Here is a 15,411-nt window from a genome sequence, read left to right as displayed (position 1 = left end):
AGGACATGAGGCTAGAGGGGGCGGGGCCAAACCGAACGCCCGCTGGAGGCTCCTTATAAGGCAGCGTCGGGCGGGAGGCGGGAGTGTGGAGCAGGCTGGGGGGGGTGAGGGATCGAGGCGGGGCGGAGTTTGAAGGGGCGGGCCTGGAAGCTCTGGCGCCCGCCTCTCCGCTCCAGTAAGGCCTCAGATCCGCACCTCGCCACTTCCGGTGTAGCAGATGAGGGCTGCTCTAATTTGCTGGCGAGACTCTCGTGCTCAACTGGGACCCCTCTGCATAGTTCCCATCTTAACCTCCCTGAGGGTCCCCCACCTCCAATGAGTCTCAAAAACGATGAAGTGGGGCTTCCCTGGTGGCGCAGTTCTTGAGAATCTGCCTGCCAATGCAGGGGACAAGGGTTCGAGCCCTGGTCTGGGAAGATCCCACGTGCCGCGGAGCAACTGGGCCCGTGAGCCACAACTACTGAGCCTGCGCGTCTGGAGCCTGTGCTCCGCAACAAGAGAGGCCGCGACAGTGAGAGGCCCGCGCACCGCGATGAAGAGTGGCCCTCGCTCGCCGCAACTAGAGAAAGCCCTCGCACAGAAACGAAGACCCAACACAGACCCAAAAATTAATAAATAAATAATTTTTAAAAAAAACAAAAACGATGAAGTGTTTTCCCCTTGTCCGGGCTTCTTACTCCCAGGCTGCTACCCCGAATCCAACAACGCGACCACTTCAGCCCCTCCCACATATTCCGATGTCCAGTACCTCCTATTTGTTCCCTCTCTACTTGTCCTCTGTCCCCCTCTCCCCGTCCTGCAAGCTTTGGCCTTCCCTGCGTGTCCCCGACTTCGCGCCCCTCCCCCATGGAGGCCCCAGCTCGGGATCACCATTTCCTCGGAGGGTCTTTCAGCTGCTCTCGCGTTACCTTCGTGTCCTCATTCCCTGTACCCATTCCTAATGTCCCTCCGACGAAACTACCTGCAACCCATTTGTTCCCCCACCCCCCCGGACTCTTCATAAGCCCAGTCTCTATACCGTCCTCCGCTAGAGCGAGCCCGAAACTGACAGCCTTAGGTTACTCGGTATGCACCGCCCCAACCAGACCTCCCAGCCACAGGGCGGCGCTGTCCACCTTCCTCTCTCCCGCACAAAGAGGACCCCCACCCCTCCACCCCCGCTCTCGAATCTGGGGTGGGAGGAAGGGGCGGGTCAAGGCCTGGGGCGGGCGGGGCGCGTCCGAAAGGCTCGTCCTGTCCCGGGGCGGCGGGAAGGCGAGAGGCGGTAGAGACTGTGCTTGGCACCGACCACTTAGAGTAGTACAGGGGCGGGGAGGGCAGCAGAAATCAGTCCTCTTGGTTAGTTCCCCGCATGGGACCACGTGATTGGAGAGGTCCCGCCCTCCTCCGCCGGAACCAGGTGTTCGAATCCCGTCTCCAGAACTAGCGGCATTTCAGTCCTGCCGGCGTGAGGGCTGGGGCTCACGCCCTGGGGCTCATGGCAGCGCCGGTCCGCCTGGGCCGGAAACGGCCGCTGCCCGTTTGCGCCAACCCGCTCTTCGTACGCTGGCTGACCGAGTGGCGGGACGAGGCAGCCAGCAGAGGGCGCCGCACGCAATTCGTGTTTCAGAAGGTGGGTTCTGGCCGGGCCTGATGGGGGACAGGTGCTGGCCGGGCCAGACAGCCAGGTCCACCCTGACCCGGTACTGTACCCCTACTCCGCCAGGCACTGCGCTCCCTACGGCGGTACCCACTGCCCCTGCACAGCGGCAAGGAAGCTAAGATCCTACAGCACTTCGGAGACGGGCTCTGCCGGATGCTGGACCGGCGGCTGCAGCAGCACAAGGCATCAGGTGGTGAACGCTGGGAGCAGGGGTCTGTGGTCCCCTGAGCCTCCCTCAGATGCAGCTTCTGTAACCACCTGGGATACTTTGGCTTCAGGCTCCCTGCTCCTGTCCAAGTTACTGTTTGACGTCGGGCTAGTGGTTGACTTTTTCAGAACCTCACCGCTCTCACCAACCACTTGAGCTGGCCGCGTCACAGACCATCCTACCTGCTGGATTCCAGGGTCCAGGGTTGACTCTCTTCTACTCCCGCAGGTGACCACGCCCCATGTTCACCACCTGGAGCGAAGAGTCCAGCCCGGGAAAGGCCTGCCAAAGTCCAGGATCCTTACATGCCAGTGAGGAGAGGGCAGGGGGGTAGAAGGGAAAGCGGGAGCACCAGGAGTAAGATTTTCTGGCTTGGGGGACTTAGCTGGGCTGGGTCCAAATCCCACCAGTGACACCTGGCTCTGGGCAAATGACTTATTCTGTCTGATGCTTAATTTTCTTATCTGTAGGTGTAGATAGTGAGTTATAATAGAGTCAGTTGAGAGAATTCCATGATCAAGCTATTTAGGGGGCCAAACCCAGTAAGTTATGGGATTTGCTGTTGAGTCTTCTTGTCTTACCTTCTCTGTCCTGTGCTAGAACTGAGGCTGGGCCAGGCCGATTACACCCCTACCCCACCCCCCACCCCCTGAAACTGTCCACCGTCTCATCCCAAGTTTGCAGGAGATCATACTATCACATGGCCTATTTTACAGACACAGAAGCTAGAGAGGCAGCTGAGTAATTTGCTCGGGGCCGTTTAGTCTGCTGAGATAGAACCTGAACCTCAGCTTTGCCAGGGATTGCGTCTGCAACAGCTGGCTGGCTTTTGGCTTCAAAGGCCCCCTGTACCTTTCAGGGTCCAACCCAGCTCAAAGCAGGAGGCTCTGGCAAGTATTGGCCAGCTCGGCACTCGGGAGCTCGAGCAGTACTGCTGCTGCTGTACCGGGAACACCTGGTGAGCGCCTGACCAAATCGGGAGTCCGGGGAACTGAGGCCACGGGCCTGCGGCTCCTGGGGCAGGCTGCTCGGGCGCTGAACCTAAGTTGGTTACATTTCTGCCTTGGTTACAGAATCCTAGCAGCCACGGCTTCCTAACCAAGGATGAGCTGCTGCAGAGGTGTGCCCAGAAGGCTCCAAGGGTGAGCACTGAGAGGGGGAAGGAGGGAGCCAAGTGGCTCTGGATCTGACCCTGAGCCCACCACAGGCTGCCCTTCTTGGGAGCAAGCAGCGGGGTGAGACAAGGGGGTGGGCAGGTGGTAGCCCTGGGAGCTCTCTAAGGGTCTCCTCCCGTACGAACAGGTGGCCCCTGGAAGTGCTCGGCCCTGGCCAGCCCTCCGCTCCCTCCTCCACAGGAATCTCGTCCTCAGGACGCAGCAGCCAGCTAGGTGGGGAGAACAACGTGAGATGCAGGAGGCAGGGCCGGGGAGTAGGCGTGCCGTGCTGAGGTGGCCCTGCAGCCTGATGTGTACTTGTTGCCGACCAGAGGAGTGGCCCTGGGCAGGTCCAGAGGCAGCTGATCTGAGGGGCGAGAACGTGGCTAGCAGGAGGGGTGTTGGGCAGCCACTGGCCTTGTTTGTGAAGTGTCGCCAAGGCTGGTGAGACCAGCCTAGCTGGGGGCAGGCAGGGGAGCCCGCCAAGTATGAGTGAAGAAGGGAGATCTGTGTTCTCTTTTTCCACCCACCAGGTACTCACTGACCCCAGAGGGTCTGGAGCTGGCCCAGAAGCTGGCTGAGTCGGAGGGCCTGAGCTTGCTGAGTGTGGGCAGTGGGCCAGAGGAGCCCCCTGGGGAGGAGCCTGCGGTGCCAGGAGCGGCCTCAGCTGAGCTGTGAGGAGGGGGAGGGGGGAGAACAGGGGAGCAGGAATCGTCCCCAAAATGAGGCCAGGACCCCACCCTGTCTCCATCAGCTCCAGCTGAGCTGTGGCTGCCCTACCTCCTAGGGGTTAGAGGAGCAGCAGCCCGGGCCTTGCACACACCGACTTCCACCCCTTCTCCCCAGTAGTGGCGCCAGCGAAGGGAACGTCCAACAGCCACCGCTGGAGCTGGGGCCTGGAGAGTACAGGGTGCTGTTGTGCGTGGACGTTGGCGAGACCAAGGGGTGAGTGAGGTGGGGGGAGGTGAGGGAGAGGACGCGGCGAGGGCCCTGGCCTGCCCTCCCTCAGGCCTCCCACCGTGCAACTCCAGGGCGGGATCCAGGCCAGAGCTGCTCCGAGAGCTGCAGCGGCTGCACGTGACCCACACGGTGCGCAAGCTGCACGTCGGGGACTTCGTGTGGGTGGCCCAAGAGACCAGTCCCAGGGACCCGGGTAAGGGGTGTGGATGGGCAGGTGGGGGGCAGAGGCAGGGCCTGGAGGGTGAGGGGACGCGAGCCAACGGGACACTTCTTGGCCTCTCGGCAGCACGACCTGGAGAACTAGTCCTGGACCACATCGTGGAACGAAAGCGGCTGGATGACCTGTGCAGCAGCATCATCGACGGCCGCTTCCGGGAGCAAAAGGTTCCTTCACTGGCCTCGCCACCCTCCCTGCCCCGGGCCCACTCAGGGGCACTTCTGGGTGGTGTCTAGGCAGAGCTCCCACACCTCCAGCCACACCCCCTCTAGAGCTGCTCCAGGGCAGCCCCGAGATCAGACTCCCCTCGGGCCCCTCCAGGCGCACAGTAGGTATGCAGGGTCTCTGGGCAGGGCAGAGGAGCATGTTAGGACCCCTAGGGTGTCCAGCCCCTGCAGCCTGGGGTAACCAAGGCTCACCCCTCCAGGAGTGGAACCGCAGCAGCTATGTGTCAGTGCCGGCTGCTAGGCTGACCCCATAGGCCACGTATAGGCCAAGGGAAGCTTGAAGAATGGGCATCGCTCACATGGTGGCAGGGCTTTCTGTGCAAGAGTAGCAGCGTGAGCAAAGGTGTGGAGGCCGCTCTGAGGCAGGTGGAGAAGCTAGGGAGGATGAGGAGGCGAACTGGTGGGACCAAGGTCTTGTGACGGTTTTGAGGGTGACTTGATGGACACCTAGCATATGAGCATCCAGGTTTTGACCCACCTCACCCTCCCCAACTGCCTGCCCAGTTCCGGCTGAAGCGCTGCGGCCTGGGCCGTCGAGTATACCTGGTGGAAGAGCATGGCTCAGTGCGTAACCTCAGCCTTCCCGAGGGCACGCTGCTGCAGGCTGTCACCAACACTCAGGTGAGCCGGGAGGGCAGGGCCAGGCTGGCAGGGACCCTGTGGTCTACGGCTCTGCTCGGGAGCCACTCTCTTTCCCTTGGATCGTCTTCTTCAGGTCATCGATGGCTTCTTTGTGAAACGCACAGCAGATATTAAGGAGTCAGCAGCCTACCTGGCCCTGTTGACAAGGGGCCTGCAGAGACTCTACCAGGTGAGCAGGTGCATCCATCCGGCACTGGCCCCTTACTTAGGTCGCGTGTTCCCTCAGGGAAGGCGAGGTGAGTGAGATCCCTGTTTCTCAGGCTGGCCCACTGAGGCCTGGGATGGGGCAAGGCCTGGCTGGGGGTTGTCCCCTAGAGCTCTGGCCTGGCCTCAGTTCCCTCTTCCCTCAGGGCCACACCCTCCACAGTCGCCCCTGGGGAACCCAAGGGGACCCTGAATCAAGGGCTGGGCCCTCCCCAAACCCTCTCTGCTCACTCCTCACCTTCAACGACTTCAACGCCGGAGCCATCAAGAACAAGGTACTGCCTCTGCCCAGCCCCTCCTTACGAGGTCCAGCCCTGGGCCGCTCCTCACATGGTCCTCCCCCGACCCCAGGCCCAGTCTGTGCGGGAGGTGTTTGCCAGGCAGCTGATGCAGGTGCGCGGAGTGAGCGGGGAGAAGGCGGCAGCCCTGGTAGATCAGTACAGCACCCCTGCCAGGTAGGCGGCCACAGAGCCCCTGTCCTCTGCCCCCGCCCACACCGCGTGGACGTCAACTCAGCCAGTGCCTTGCGAGTAGTCTGGCTCTGTGAGGGCTGGACAGACCCAGCTGATACCTGAGGAGTTCACGGAGGTCCGGTGGTGAGGAAGACAGAGCCAGCCAAGACCAGACAGAATCTCAGGCATTGGGAGGAGGGGGAGAGAGACATTCTACAGTTAAGTCCTCTACATACGAACAAGTTCCATTCCAAGAGCACGTTCATGAGTCCGATTTGTTCGTAAGTCTAACAAAGTTAGCTTAAATACCCAACTAACACAGTCAGCTATATACCGCTGCTTTTACGCTTGCTTCTGGACATCCTGGGCTTGAAGTAAAGGTACTGTACTACTGTACTCTGTACAGTACTGTAGAGTAAAGCACAGCCACCTGTAGAGGATGCACGTGAGTGAGCATGTACACCAGACACATGAACTAACTTCCGTGATTGGACATGCGAACATATGTTCATATCTTTGAAAGTTCACAACTTGAAGGTTCGTATGGAGGGGACTTCCTGTACCTGGTGCAGCAGAGAAGGCTTCCTGGAGGAGTGGGCGGGCCATGAAGACTGGGCCAAGAACAGCCATACTTGGGAAACATTTGCAGAAACATGAAAGGAGGGTGAGCAGGATGGAGCAGGGCCTTGAATGCCAGGTTCAGGAAGTGCGGCCATGGTCCTGACTCCTCTAACCCATGCCAACCTCTTCCGGCCCGCCTCCCGTGACACTGGCCTGAGCCACTCAGGATGGGCCAGCAGTCAGCCATTGCCAAAACTTAGAAACTCATACTCCCCACCCCACCCTCAGCCTGCTGGCCGCCTATGACGCCTGTGCCACGCCGAAGGAAAAGGAAATGCTGCTGAGCACCATCAAGTGCGGACCCCTGCAGAGGTGAGGGCAGGAGACAGAACCTGGAGAGAGTAGGTGGGGTGCGGTTACCCTCACCCAGGCCTGACCCTTACGTGCCTTTCTCTTTGTGCAGGAATCTGGGGCCAGCTCTGAGCAGGACCTTGTCACAGCTTTACTGCAGCCACGGCCCCCTGACCTGAGCTATGCCACAAGACAGAACCCCGCCCCCATCTTCCCAGGCTACGCAGCCTTTTAACCGGGATCTTTGGGCTACAATAAAAATCTTAAGTGTTTGCAGCTTTATGTGTTAGGAGGAGATGCCAGGCCCCAGGGGTCTTGTAAGATATCCAGGTGGGAACTGGGGAGACCATTGGGTCCAGTTTTTAAACTGAGCTCCTCAGGACCCGTGGGGTCCCCTGGCAGGGCACTGAGACTGCCAGGGAGATGAAGTCAGTGAGGCGTTGCAACTTTGAATCTAGTTTATGTCATCAGAGTTCTCTGATCAAATAAAGTTTCCTTTGAGAAGAAGTTCTGTAGCTAGGAAAAGAAAAGTTTATAAAGCGCTGACAGTCCAGTTGCCTCATTTTATGGATTGGAACACTGAGGCTCAGGGAGCGATCGTTTGAGACCAAGCTAGGATGGAAACCCAGGGCCTCCTGGCACTGTCTAGAGCAGGATTGTTCGTGCCACTGCAGAGCAGCCAAGCCCACGTTTCTGGGCTGTGGCCTGGAGTCTGCAGCCTCATTACCTCTTGCCTCCTCAGGGTGATTCTGATGCCCATGGTATATAGGCCAGTTCCAGTCTTGGGGATGCAGCTCCCAGCTCCTGTCAATGGAGCCCTTCAGCCTGGACAGAGACACCCCCCGCCTTTAGGTGGACGTGGCCCGCCTCCCATGAGCCTGCCCTTTCCCCACTCTGGGGTTCACTGCAGTGTGACCCACCCACCTCAGCCACCAGGACTCCTTCTTTCTCCCTTTATTGCCTTTCTCTCTCTACCCTTCACAACAGCGTCTTCCCTTTTTAGCAGAACACAGTCATCCCTGAGCCCCAGGCTCCTCGGCTACAGGGAACCTCCCCCTCCCTGAGAGCTCCCCCGCCCACTCCTCAGAAGGTGTAGGCCCCCACGAAGACGGTGAGTCTCAGTACAGAGCTGGCCCGGTAGCTCATGAGGGAGTTCATGGTGACCATCTCGAGGTCCAGCACGTACTCCCGGGGGCCTGTCACAGGGCGCGCGAGGACCAGCATGGCGCTGACATTGTTGATTTGCTGCAGGGTACAGTGGGTGGGGGGACATGTAGATCGCGTCAACCTACGCAGCAGGACCCTACTCCGCCATCACCTCCCTGCCCTGAGTCTGGTATCCACGACCAGTTGGCTGTGAAATGGAGAGAGCCCTGGTCAGCCTGGGACCCCAGGCGCTCATCCAGACCTGTGACTCCCTCGACATCTGCACCCGGGCTCCTGCCCTCAGAAACATCCCACTGGTGCTCTTCCCACCCTTTCCAGCTAGTTCTTCTTTTGTCTAACCACGGTCAACTGATTCAGGACCAGGTGTGAGACTCGGGAGCAGTGGGGCCTTTGGTGACCTGGAGCAGGCAGACTCCCCTTCAAAGCACTCAATTCCAGAAAGAGAAAACCAGCACTGGTACCAGACAAACCCTTAACACCCCTCTCACTGTGTCACATCCAGACCCTGCCCTCCTCCCATCTCCACCAGCAGAGAGCTGGATTCTCAGACCCCAGGCCCCTGTGCCAACCCCTGCTGCCTCTGTCTCCAAGATCCAGCTCCACTTGTTTGCCCTTCCCAGACTCTGCTGTGTCTGTTACCTCCAGCCTCTCATGCTAGTCCTTTGTCCTAAGGGTGAAGCAGTTGAAGCCAGATACGCAGACCAGCACAGGGACTCAAACCCCAGTGTCTGAGTGCCTTGCTAGAATTGTATTTAACAATCTGTAGTTTGTACCAAGGGAATTTATAACACTTCTACCTTGCTACAGAAATTCTGACCCCTGTGGGGAGGGACACAGAGAAGAGGCGGGGCATGGTGGCATAGTTGCGTCTCCCACTTAAGGTTTCCTGGAATTCAGTTTTGGATTATGCAAGTCAGTTGAGGGATGGGGTTAAGGGAAAGCCTTACCCTAATGTAGAAGTCTCCCTGCGAGTTTCCAGCACGGATCTGAAAAGCATTGTAGGCGCCAGGGTAGACGGAGGTCGCTTGGATTTGGAACACGTCGGCTGGTACGCTCCGCTCCGAGGTGATGCTCATGTAGCGGTGCACGATGGACGAGGGCTGCTCCCGGCACAGGGGGTTGGAAGCCGGACAGAGGCAGCGACTGGAGACCCCGAGATGGGAACACGAATGAGGTCATAGCCCATCCTCCAAATCTGGCCCACCCCCAGAATTAGGGATCCCAAAAGGATCCTCCCACTCCTGCTGTAACAGCATGTGTGGTTTAGTTGGACTACAACTCCCATCGGCCCTCAGAGCACTCGGCAGCCCGAACAGGCGCCAGTCAGCCGCAGAGCCCTCTGGGAGTTGTAGTTTCTGCTATGGCCTGGTGTCGAGTTGACTCACTTGTCCGACACCTGGACATAGGGCTCCACGCAGCGGTTGGTGTCCACGCAGCGGTAGCCCCCGTGGAAGTTGACACACGTTTGGGCCTCAGAGCACTGGTGCGCACCCGACTCACACTCGTCAATGTCTGTGCCGGGGGAGAGGGGCTTGGAACCCGGATACCAGGCCACCAGCCCCTGACACCACCCTGCCCGCTGCACCGGGGCAACCTGTACCTTGGCACAGGCGCGTGGCCAGCAACTGGTAGCCCTGCGGGCAGTGGCAGGAGAAGCGGCCTGGCTCGTTGACACAGCGGTACTGGCAGAGGTAACTGGAGTAGCTGCACTCATCGATATCTGAGGGGGGAGGGGGAGGGGGGCGGGGCTGAGGACTGGGCTGCCGCAGTCCTCCAGCTCAGCCCCACACATGCTCATCTCATCGACTGAGCCTGGCCCCAGGTTAGGCTCAGTGTAGAAAGAAGCAGAAGAGACAGGCCCTGCGGAACTCAGCAGCGGACAGAGGGTTCAAGAAAGAACTGCCCAGGGGACTTTCCTGGCGGTCCAGTGGTTAAGACTCCGCGCTTCCACTGCAGGGGGCATAGGTTCCATCCCTGGTCCGGGAACTAAGATCCCAGAAGCCACATGGCAAAAAAAAAAAAAAAAAGAAAGGCCTGCCCAGCTCACAGATCTGTCTTTGCCCCAGGACTATAAGGTGATACTAAATGAGAGCACTGGGAATCTAGAGGTTTGGCTTTATATCCTACTGACTGAGTTTGGGGAACCTAAGTTTTCCTGTCAATAAAATCAGTGGCTTAGACTGATGAGCCCTCGAGGCATCCCAGCCTGCTCTGGGTTTCAGTACTTTGCCCGAATCCTGCAACCTACAATCCGCCCAATTACAGTCACCTCCTGCCAACTGCGAGCAGCAGAGGCAGGAGCCAGGTTTTCTCCTCTGTGCCCCTTATGCTGCCCGGCACCTAGCCAGGTACCAATGCGGGCTTCCTCGCCAGCAAAGCACAAAGCATAACAGAAACAGGGCACGTGGCCGGTTGACATGGAGTGAGATAGAGCCCTGGCCCCATTGGGCAAGTCACTCAATCTCTCTTCACTGAAGTATTTTATCTTATTTTTTGTAATCCTCCCAACAAAACTTGAGGGAAGTATTATGTCAATTTGCAGAGGAGGAAAAACTGCTATTTATCTCATAGGATTGTTGACAGGATTAAATAAGGCCAAATATGTAAGGAAAGCATACTGCACAGGGCAGTTTCTCAATAAATGCTAATTCACTTTAAAGCGTTGCTGCTTGGGACTTGAAAAAGTCTGTCGTCGTTTTCTCACTTAATTCTCAAGACAACCTATTCTACAGAAGAATAAATGGACTCAGAGAGAAGAGTGACTTGCCCTGGTCCAGGATTCGCACGCACATCAGCCTGATTCCCAGGGAGGGGGGCACCTACATCTTCGTTCAGTCTCCCTACTGAGCTTCGGTGGGGATCTGACTGCTCCCCTCTGTGCCTTCCCCACCAGGTGGGCAGCTCTATAGGTGCCCAGCCACCAGCTGGGGTGGAGTACCAGGAGGCACATGGGTGCAGGATGGACGGGACGTGGAGGCATCAAGGGGAGGGCTGTGTGGCAGGAGGTGCAGCATGATACAGGGCCTGGGGGACCAGTGGAGGGACACGCGGCAGGGGTGGAGCTCTCACCACTGCAGGAGAAGCCATCCCGGTGCAGCTCATAGCCCTGGTGGCAGCGACACAGGAAGGTCCCATAGGAGTTGAAGCAGCGCTGCTCACACGGAGCCCCCATGTCACATTCGTTCACATCTGGGGGTGCCAGGAAGAGGGGGAGGGGTGAAAGCCGAGGAGCAGCCCAGAGCCCCCGCTGCCCCTGGGCTGGTCAGGAAGGGAGCTCCCCCCCCACACACCACCCTGCGCAGGACCCAGGAGCCTGGCCCAGCCCGGCCTCACCCACGCAGGAGCGGTTGTTGGGCCCCAGCTGGAAGCCCGGCTCGCACTGGCATCGAAAGGAACCAGGCAAGTTCACGCAGCGGTGCTGGCAGTAGCGGTAGCGGCACTCATCTATATCTGGGATGGAGGCAGGGGGAGGACAGCAGAGGGCAAATGTCAGGTGCGGCCCAGGCCAGCTGGGACTCATCACCCATAGTCTTGCTTGTGTCTGGGCTGGGCCAGATCATCCAGGACTCACACATACATGCACACAGTCCTGTGTCTGGGGACAGTAAGGCAGAGGTGGCAGGGGACTGGGGTGAAACCTGGGGGTGGGTTGGAATGGGGATCAGGTGCTAGAGTGAGAGCCAGGTCATGGGCGAGAGCAGGGACCAGAAAGGCCGCTCCCCAGACTCACCCACACACTCGGGCCCGATCTTGCGGTAGCCGTCGGGGCAAGTACACTGGTAGGAGCCAGGCAGGTTATGGCACTCCTGGCTGGGGCGGCAGTCGTGCAGGGCCTGGGCACACTCGTCCACGTCTGCAGGAGACACCACTCAGCCCCCGCCTGGCAGCCCATGCACCACCCGACACGACAGACACCTCAGTATGGGAGCACACAGGTCAGGTACCACTTACATGGATGTGTGGGTGACTGATGCACCCACAACGGGAACATGTGGACCCGCCCAACAGCACAAATAAGAGTTTACCAGCTTGGAGCCAATGAGAACGGCACCCCTACGCTGGGAGACCTCATGCCAGGGAAGCATAGGATAAGGCCCTGCCCATACTCCCAGGAGCACAGATTCCAGGGCCTTCCTCCAAGGTCCGAGGCACCCACGGGTGGGGTGCAGACCAGGAAGGGGCAGGGGCAGAGGCTGAGAGGCAGAGCTCTTGCAGTACGTCTGCAGCAGTCAAGGCGAGGGTCCCAGAGGCTGGCTGGGCAGTGTAACAGGAGCTGGGGCCCCCTGCGGCAGGCCCCACGCAAAGTGAGGGTCTGGACAAGGGTCTGGATGTTATCCTAGTGGCCCTGAGGAGGCTCTTGAGCAAGGGAGGAACATGAGGTGTAAGTTTTTAGATGCAGTGAGAGACGCTCGGTAGAAGGGTTGGAAGCCTCAGTGCCAGGGTGACCCTTACTCACCCGTGCAGCGCTCTTGCTCATCGGGCTCATAGCCCGGGAGGCAGGGGTTGGGGTGCTCAGCAGGGGGCACTGGTGGTGGTGGTCCCTCGCCATGCAGGTCACTGATGACAGCAGCAGAGCGGGGCAGGCACAAGTAGCCCCCATAGTGGTTGATACATTTCATTTCCCCCTTGCAGGCCTCCGGGATGGTCAGGCACTCATTGACATCTGCGGAGAGGGGCCTGCTGGGCACAGCCAGTCTCCTGGGCCGGCCGTGGAGGGGGTGGGAGGCAGGAGCCCATCTCAGCCTTCTCTAAGCTGAGTGACCCGGGCAGGGCCTTCCCTCTCTACTCAAGAAGCTAAGGCTGCCTGCCCAGGACCCCTTCCCAGGGCTGCCAGGGCTGATGGTGGAGCAGTTGTTCCTATAGTCACCCCCATTTTCTTGCCCCCAAGAGGGTCTCTGTCCCTCCCCAAAGCCCTGGCCCTGACTCAGCCTAACAGTGATGTGCAGGCCTCCTTACCCACCCCCGCAGGCACTGCTCTCCTGGAGCCGTGATAGGACAAAGCTGGATAGGACAGTGATTAGAGGAGGTATCCAGGACAGCGCCCTGTTGCTCTCTAGACTCCTGAGGGGGTGGGGAGGGGGGCGGGCAGGGTGTCCTGGGTTTCTCTGAGAGGGAGGGGCCTGGATGGTTTCTCCACCCCTAGCCGAGCTGGCCCCCTGAGAATCAGAGCTGGCCACGGCCAGGCAGAGCTGGGCAGGAGACAGAGCAGCTCTTGGAGGTGGGGTTGCAATCCCCTTCCCGGTTCTCGGGGGTGAGTCAGTCCCCCAAGCATCCTCACCCCGGCAGTGCTGGCTGTCAGGGTCCCACTCATAGCCGTCTGTGCATTCCTACAAGGGGACCAGAGGTGGCCAGTGGTCACCCCTGGCCGCCTCTAGCTGACCAGGCCAAGACCAGGGCCCAAGCCTGGCCACCCTCCCCGCCTGCTCCAAACAATGGCCCCAGCTGCTCCACCAACCAGGGGAGGGGAGAATCTTCCCCAGCAGCAGCCACCCCAGGATCCTGGTCTCTGTGTCCCTGCCCTGCTCAGCCCAGCCCAGGCCAGTGACCCCACTGTCCCCACCGTGTAGCTGTCGGGCTCCTCAGAATCCTGGGGAGACGCTGCCCCCAACAGCAACAGCAGCAGCGCCCAGAGCAGTAGAGACGCCGGGAGGCAGGAGGCGAAGGGGAGCATCCTGGGGCTGGGGGATGGTGGGCGGGGGTCAGGGCGCCTCTGCCGCAGCAGCCCGCATTCCCGGTACCAGGACTCAGAGCCGTGGCCCCGGTCGCCTCCTGCCCGGAACCGTGCTTGGGGCACCGGAGCCTCCCAGGGCCGAGGGCCGACTCCTCACGCAGGCCGGGGTTCAGGGCCCACCCGCCCGGGGCCGCCCCGCCCCCGCCCGGTCCCCCAGCGGCTCCGGCCGAGGAGCGCGGGCCTCTCGGCTCCTTGCTGACGCGACTCGGCCGAGACTCTGGCTCGCGCCCTCCCCCCATGGACGGCCACTCACTTGGGCCCGCGACGGCCCCGCGGCCCGCGGCTCCGGCGGCTCGGCTGGCTTCGGCACTGCCTGCGGCAGACGGACAGGCGGACGGCGCAGCTCCCTGGACGCGCGGCCCCAGGAAGCGCCCCCCGCCCGCCCGCCCGCCGCGGCGCGGCCCACCCCGGCGCCTCCGCCCGCCCCTCAGCGGATTCCTGAGCCCGTGCCAGGGGGAGGGACCCCGACCCCCCACTTCTCCGCCCCCAGCCGGCCGCAGGCCCCCACCCGGTCCCCCGCGGCGCCTCCCGGAGCCGCCTCCCGGCGCCGGGCCAGGGTCCCCTAGCGCCCGATCCTGGGGGCATTGGCCCTGATGCCAGGCCCCCGACTCACTTAGGAGCCCCCACGCTTTCACTTTGCGCACCCCAAAATGTCATCCTGCGCACCTAGACCCTACCTAATCTGCGCCCCCAGAATTCCTGTGCACTTAAGGCCGGGGCCCACAGACTCTTTCTGCGCCTCCCAGAATGTCATCCTGGGGACCTAGACCCCACCTAATCCTGGGACTTCCAGATCCTCACTCTGCAGCCTCCAGAATGTTATTCTGTGCACGCGGACAGTCACTCTGGAAATACCAGAACTTCGTCCAGGGTCACCAGACCCTCGCCCTAAGAAAAGACGCTCCCAGGTCCAGAACTGTCCATCTCGGTCCCTTCTCCTCTCCATCCCCAGGGCTGTCTTCAGCCAGGCGGTCCCTTCACTCCAGAACGGCCTCCTGCGAGCCCTCAGTCCGAGAGGCTACCTCAGTTTGGGGCGGGGGCGGCAGTTCACTTCTGGCCCAGAATGAATGGAAGCCCCTGAGAAGGCGGGCAGGGCCGAACTCGGGCGTGCAGGACGCCAGGGTCCGGTGCCATCGCCTTCCTGGCCATCCTCCCACCAGCGTCCCCCGACCCCACACACACACCCCGCCCCCAGTCCCCGGGTTTCTGCATCCTCTCCCAAGCAGAGGGAGAGCCCTAAGGGGAGGAGTTTGGGCGGAGCTGGCTCCCAGGAAGGGGTTGGGGTCTTGCCCTGGCCACGTCTCAGGGCGGGGCCAGACGGGAAAGGGCTGCGTGTCTAGGGGTCCCCTGCCTGGAGGCAGACAGGGTGTGGGAACTGCCGAGCCTTCGGTTCCCTTTCCCACCCCTGTTTATCTTCACTATCGCCCCGCCGGGGGAGAGGAGAGGACTTAACGGTGGGTCCTGGGGTGAGCCTTCCGGGTGCAGTGTGAACTGGAGAGCACCTCGCCACCCCCAAATCCTTCCCAGCACCATCCCCCAACGTGCGGGGAAGGAGCCTAAAAATAATAGTTCTTTAAAACCAAAAATACAGACAGTAACAAGTGCTGGCGAGGAGATGGAGAAATTGGAACACTCATACACTGTGGGTGGGAATGTAAGATGGGGCAGCCACTGTGGAAAACAGTCTGGCAGGTCCTCAGAAATGTTACCACGTGACCCAGCGATTTCACTCCTAGGTATATACCCAGGGGGATTGAAAACACAATCCACACACACACACACGAAATCTGTACAGTGTTCATAGCAACACTATTCATAAGAACCAAAATATAGAACCAATCTAATGTTCATCAATTGATGAAAGGATAAGCAAAAAATGGTAACACGGTGGAATG

At 60.2% G+C, this 15,411-nt stretch overlaps 2 protein-coding genes across 7 annotated transcripts; one reads left to right on the top strand and one right to left on the bottom strand.

The window, feature by feature from the left end:
* The first annotated feature begins 1,146 nt into the window (after positions 1-1,146).
* MUS81 (MUS81 structure-specific endonuclease subunit) lies at positions 1,147-7,082 on the top strand. Of its 5 annotated transcripts, none has more exons than XM_079929858.1 (16): positions 1,147-1,612; positions 1,706-1,832; positions 2,079-2,161; positions 2,710-2,808; positions 2,924-2,992; positions 3,153-3,238; positions 3,538-3,678; positions 3,854-3,949; positions 4,036-4,157; positions 4,251-4,348; positions 4,913-5,029; positions 5,124-5,219; positions 5,401-5,529; positions 5,606-5,709; positions 6,556-6,639; positions 6,731-7,078. In XM_079929858.1, the coding sequence occupies exons 1-16, from the start codon at positions 1,478-1,480 to the stop codon at positions 6,795-6,797; spliced, it is 1,653 nt and encodes a 550-aa protein (XP_079785984.1). In that variant the 5' UTR covers positions 1,147-1,477; the 3' UTR covers positions 6,798-7,078. The 5 variants fall into 5 exon arrangements, with proteins under 5 accessions (XP_079785984.1, XP_079785988.1, XP_079785987.1 ...); XM_079929862.1 differs by having other exon boundaries at positions 3,851-3,949; XM_079929861.1 differs by having other exon boundaries at positions 4,036-4,348; positions 6,731-7,082.
* A 111-nt stretch (positions 7,083-7,193) lies between these two features.
* Positions 7,194-13,872, bottom strand: EFEMP2 (EGF containing fibulin extracellular matrix protein 2). Of its 2 annotated transcripts, none has more exons than XM_079928196.1 (11): positions 13,770-13,872; positions 13,346-13,463; positions 13,064-13,112; positions 12,242-12,448; positions 11,516-11,638; positions 11,119-11,235; positions 10,855-10,974; positions 9,386-9,505; positions 9,171-9,297; positions 8,733-8,928; positions 7,194-7,863 (listed from the first exon to the last, which is right to left on the bottom strand). In XM_079928196.1, the coding sequence occupies exons 2-11, from the start codon at positions 13,454-13,456 to the stop codon at positions 7,702-7,704; spliced, it is 1,332 nt and encodes a 443-aa protein (XP_079784322.1). In that variant the 5' UTR covers positions 13,457-13,463; positions 13,770-13,872; the 3' UTR covers positions 7,194-7,701. The 2 variants fall into 2 exon arrangements, with proteins under 2 accessions (XP_079784322.1, XP_079784323.1); XM_079928197.1 differs by lacking the exon at positions 7,194-7,863 and adding an exon at positions 7,866-7,972.
* Positions 13,873-15,411: the final 1,539 nt, after the last annotated feature.

This window comes from Stenella coeruleoalba (assembly GCF_951394435.1).
Source record: "Stenella coeruleoalba genome assembly, chromosome: 8".
In the NCBI taxonomy this organism is placed as follows: Eukaryota; Metazoa; Chordata; class Mammalia; order Artiodactyla; family Delphinidae; genus Stenella; species Stenella coeruleoalba.
Note: the sequence above shows the minus strand (reverse complement) of the source record. Positions and strands in the feature narration are given on the sequence as shown.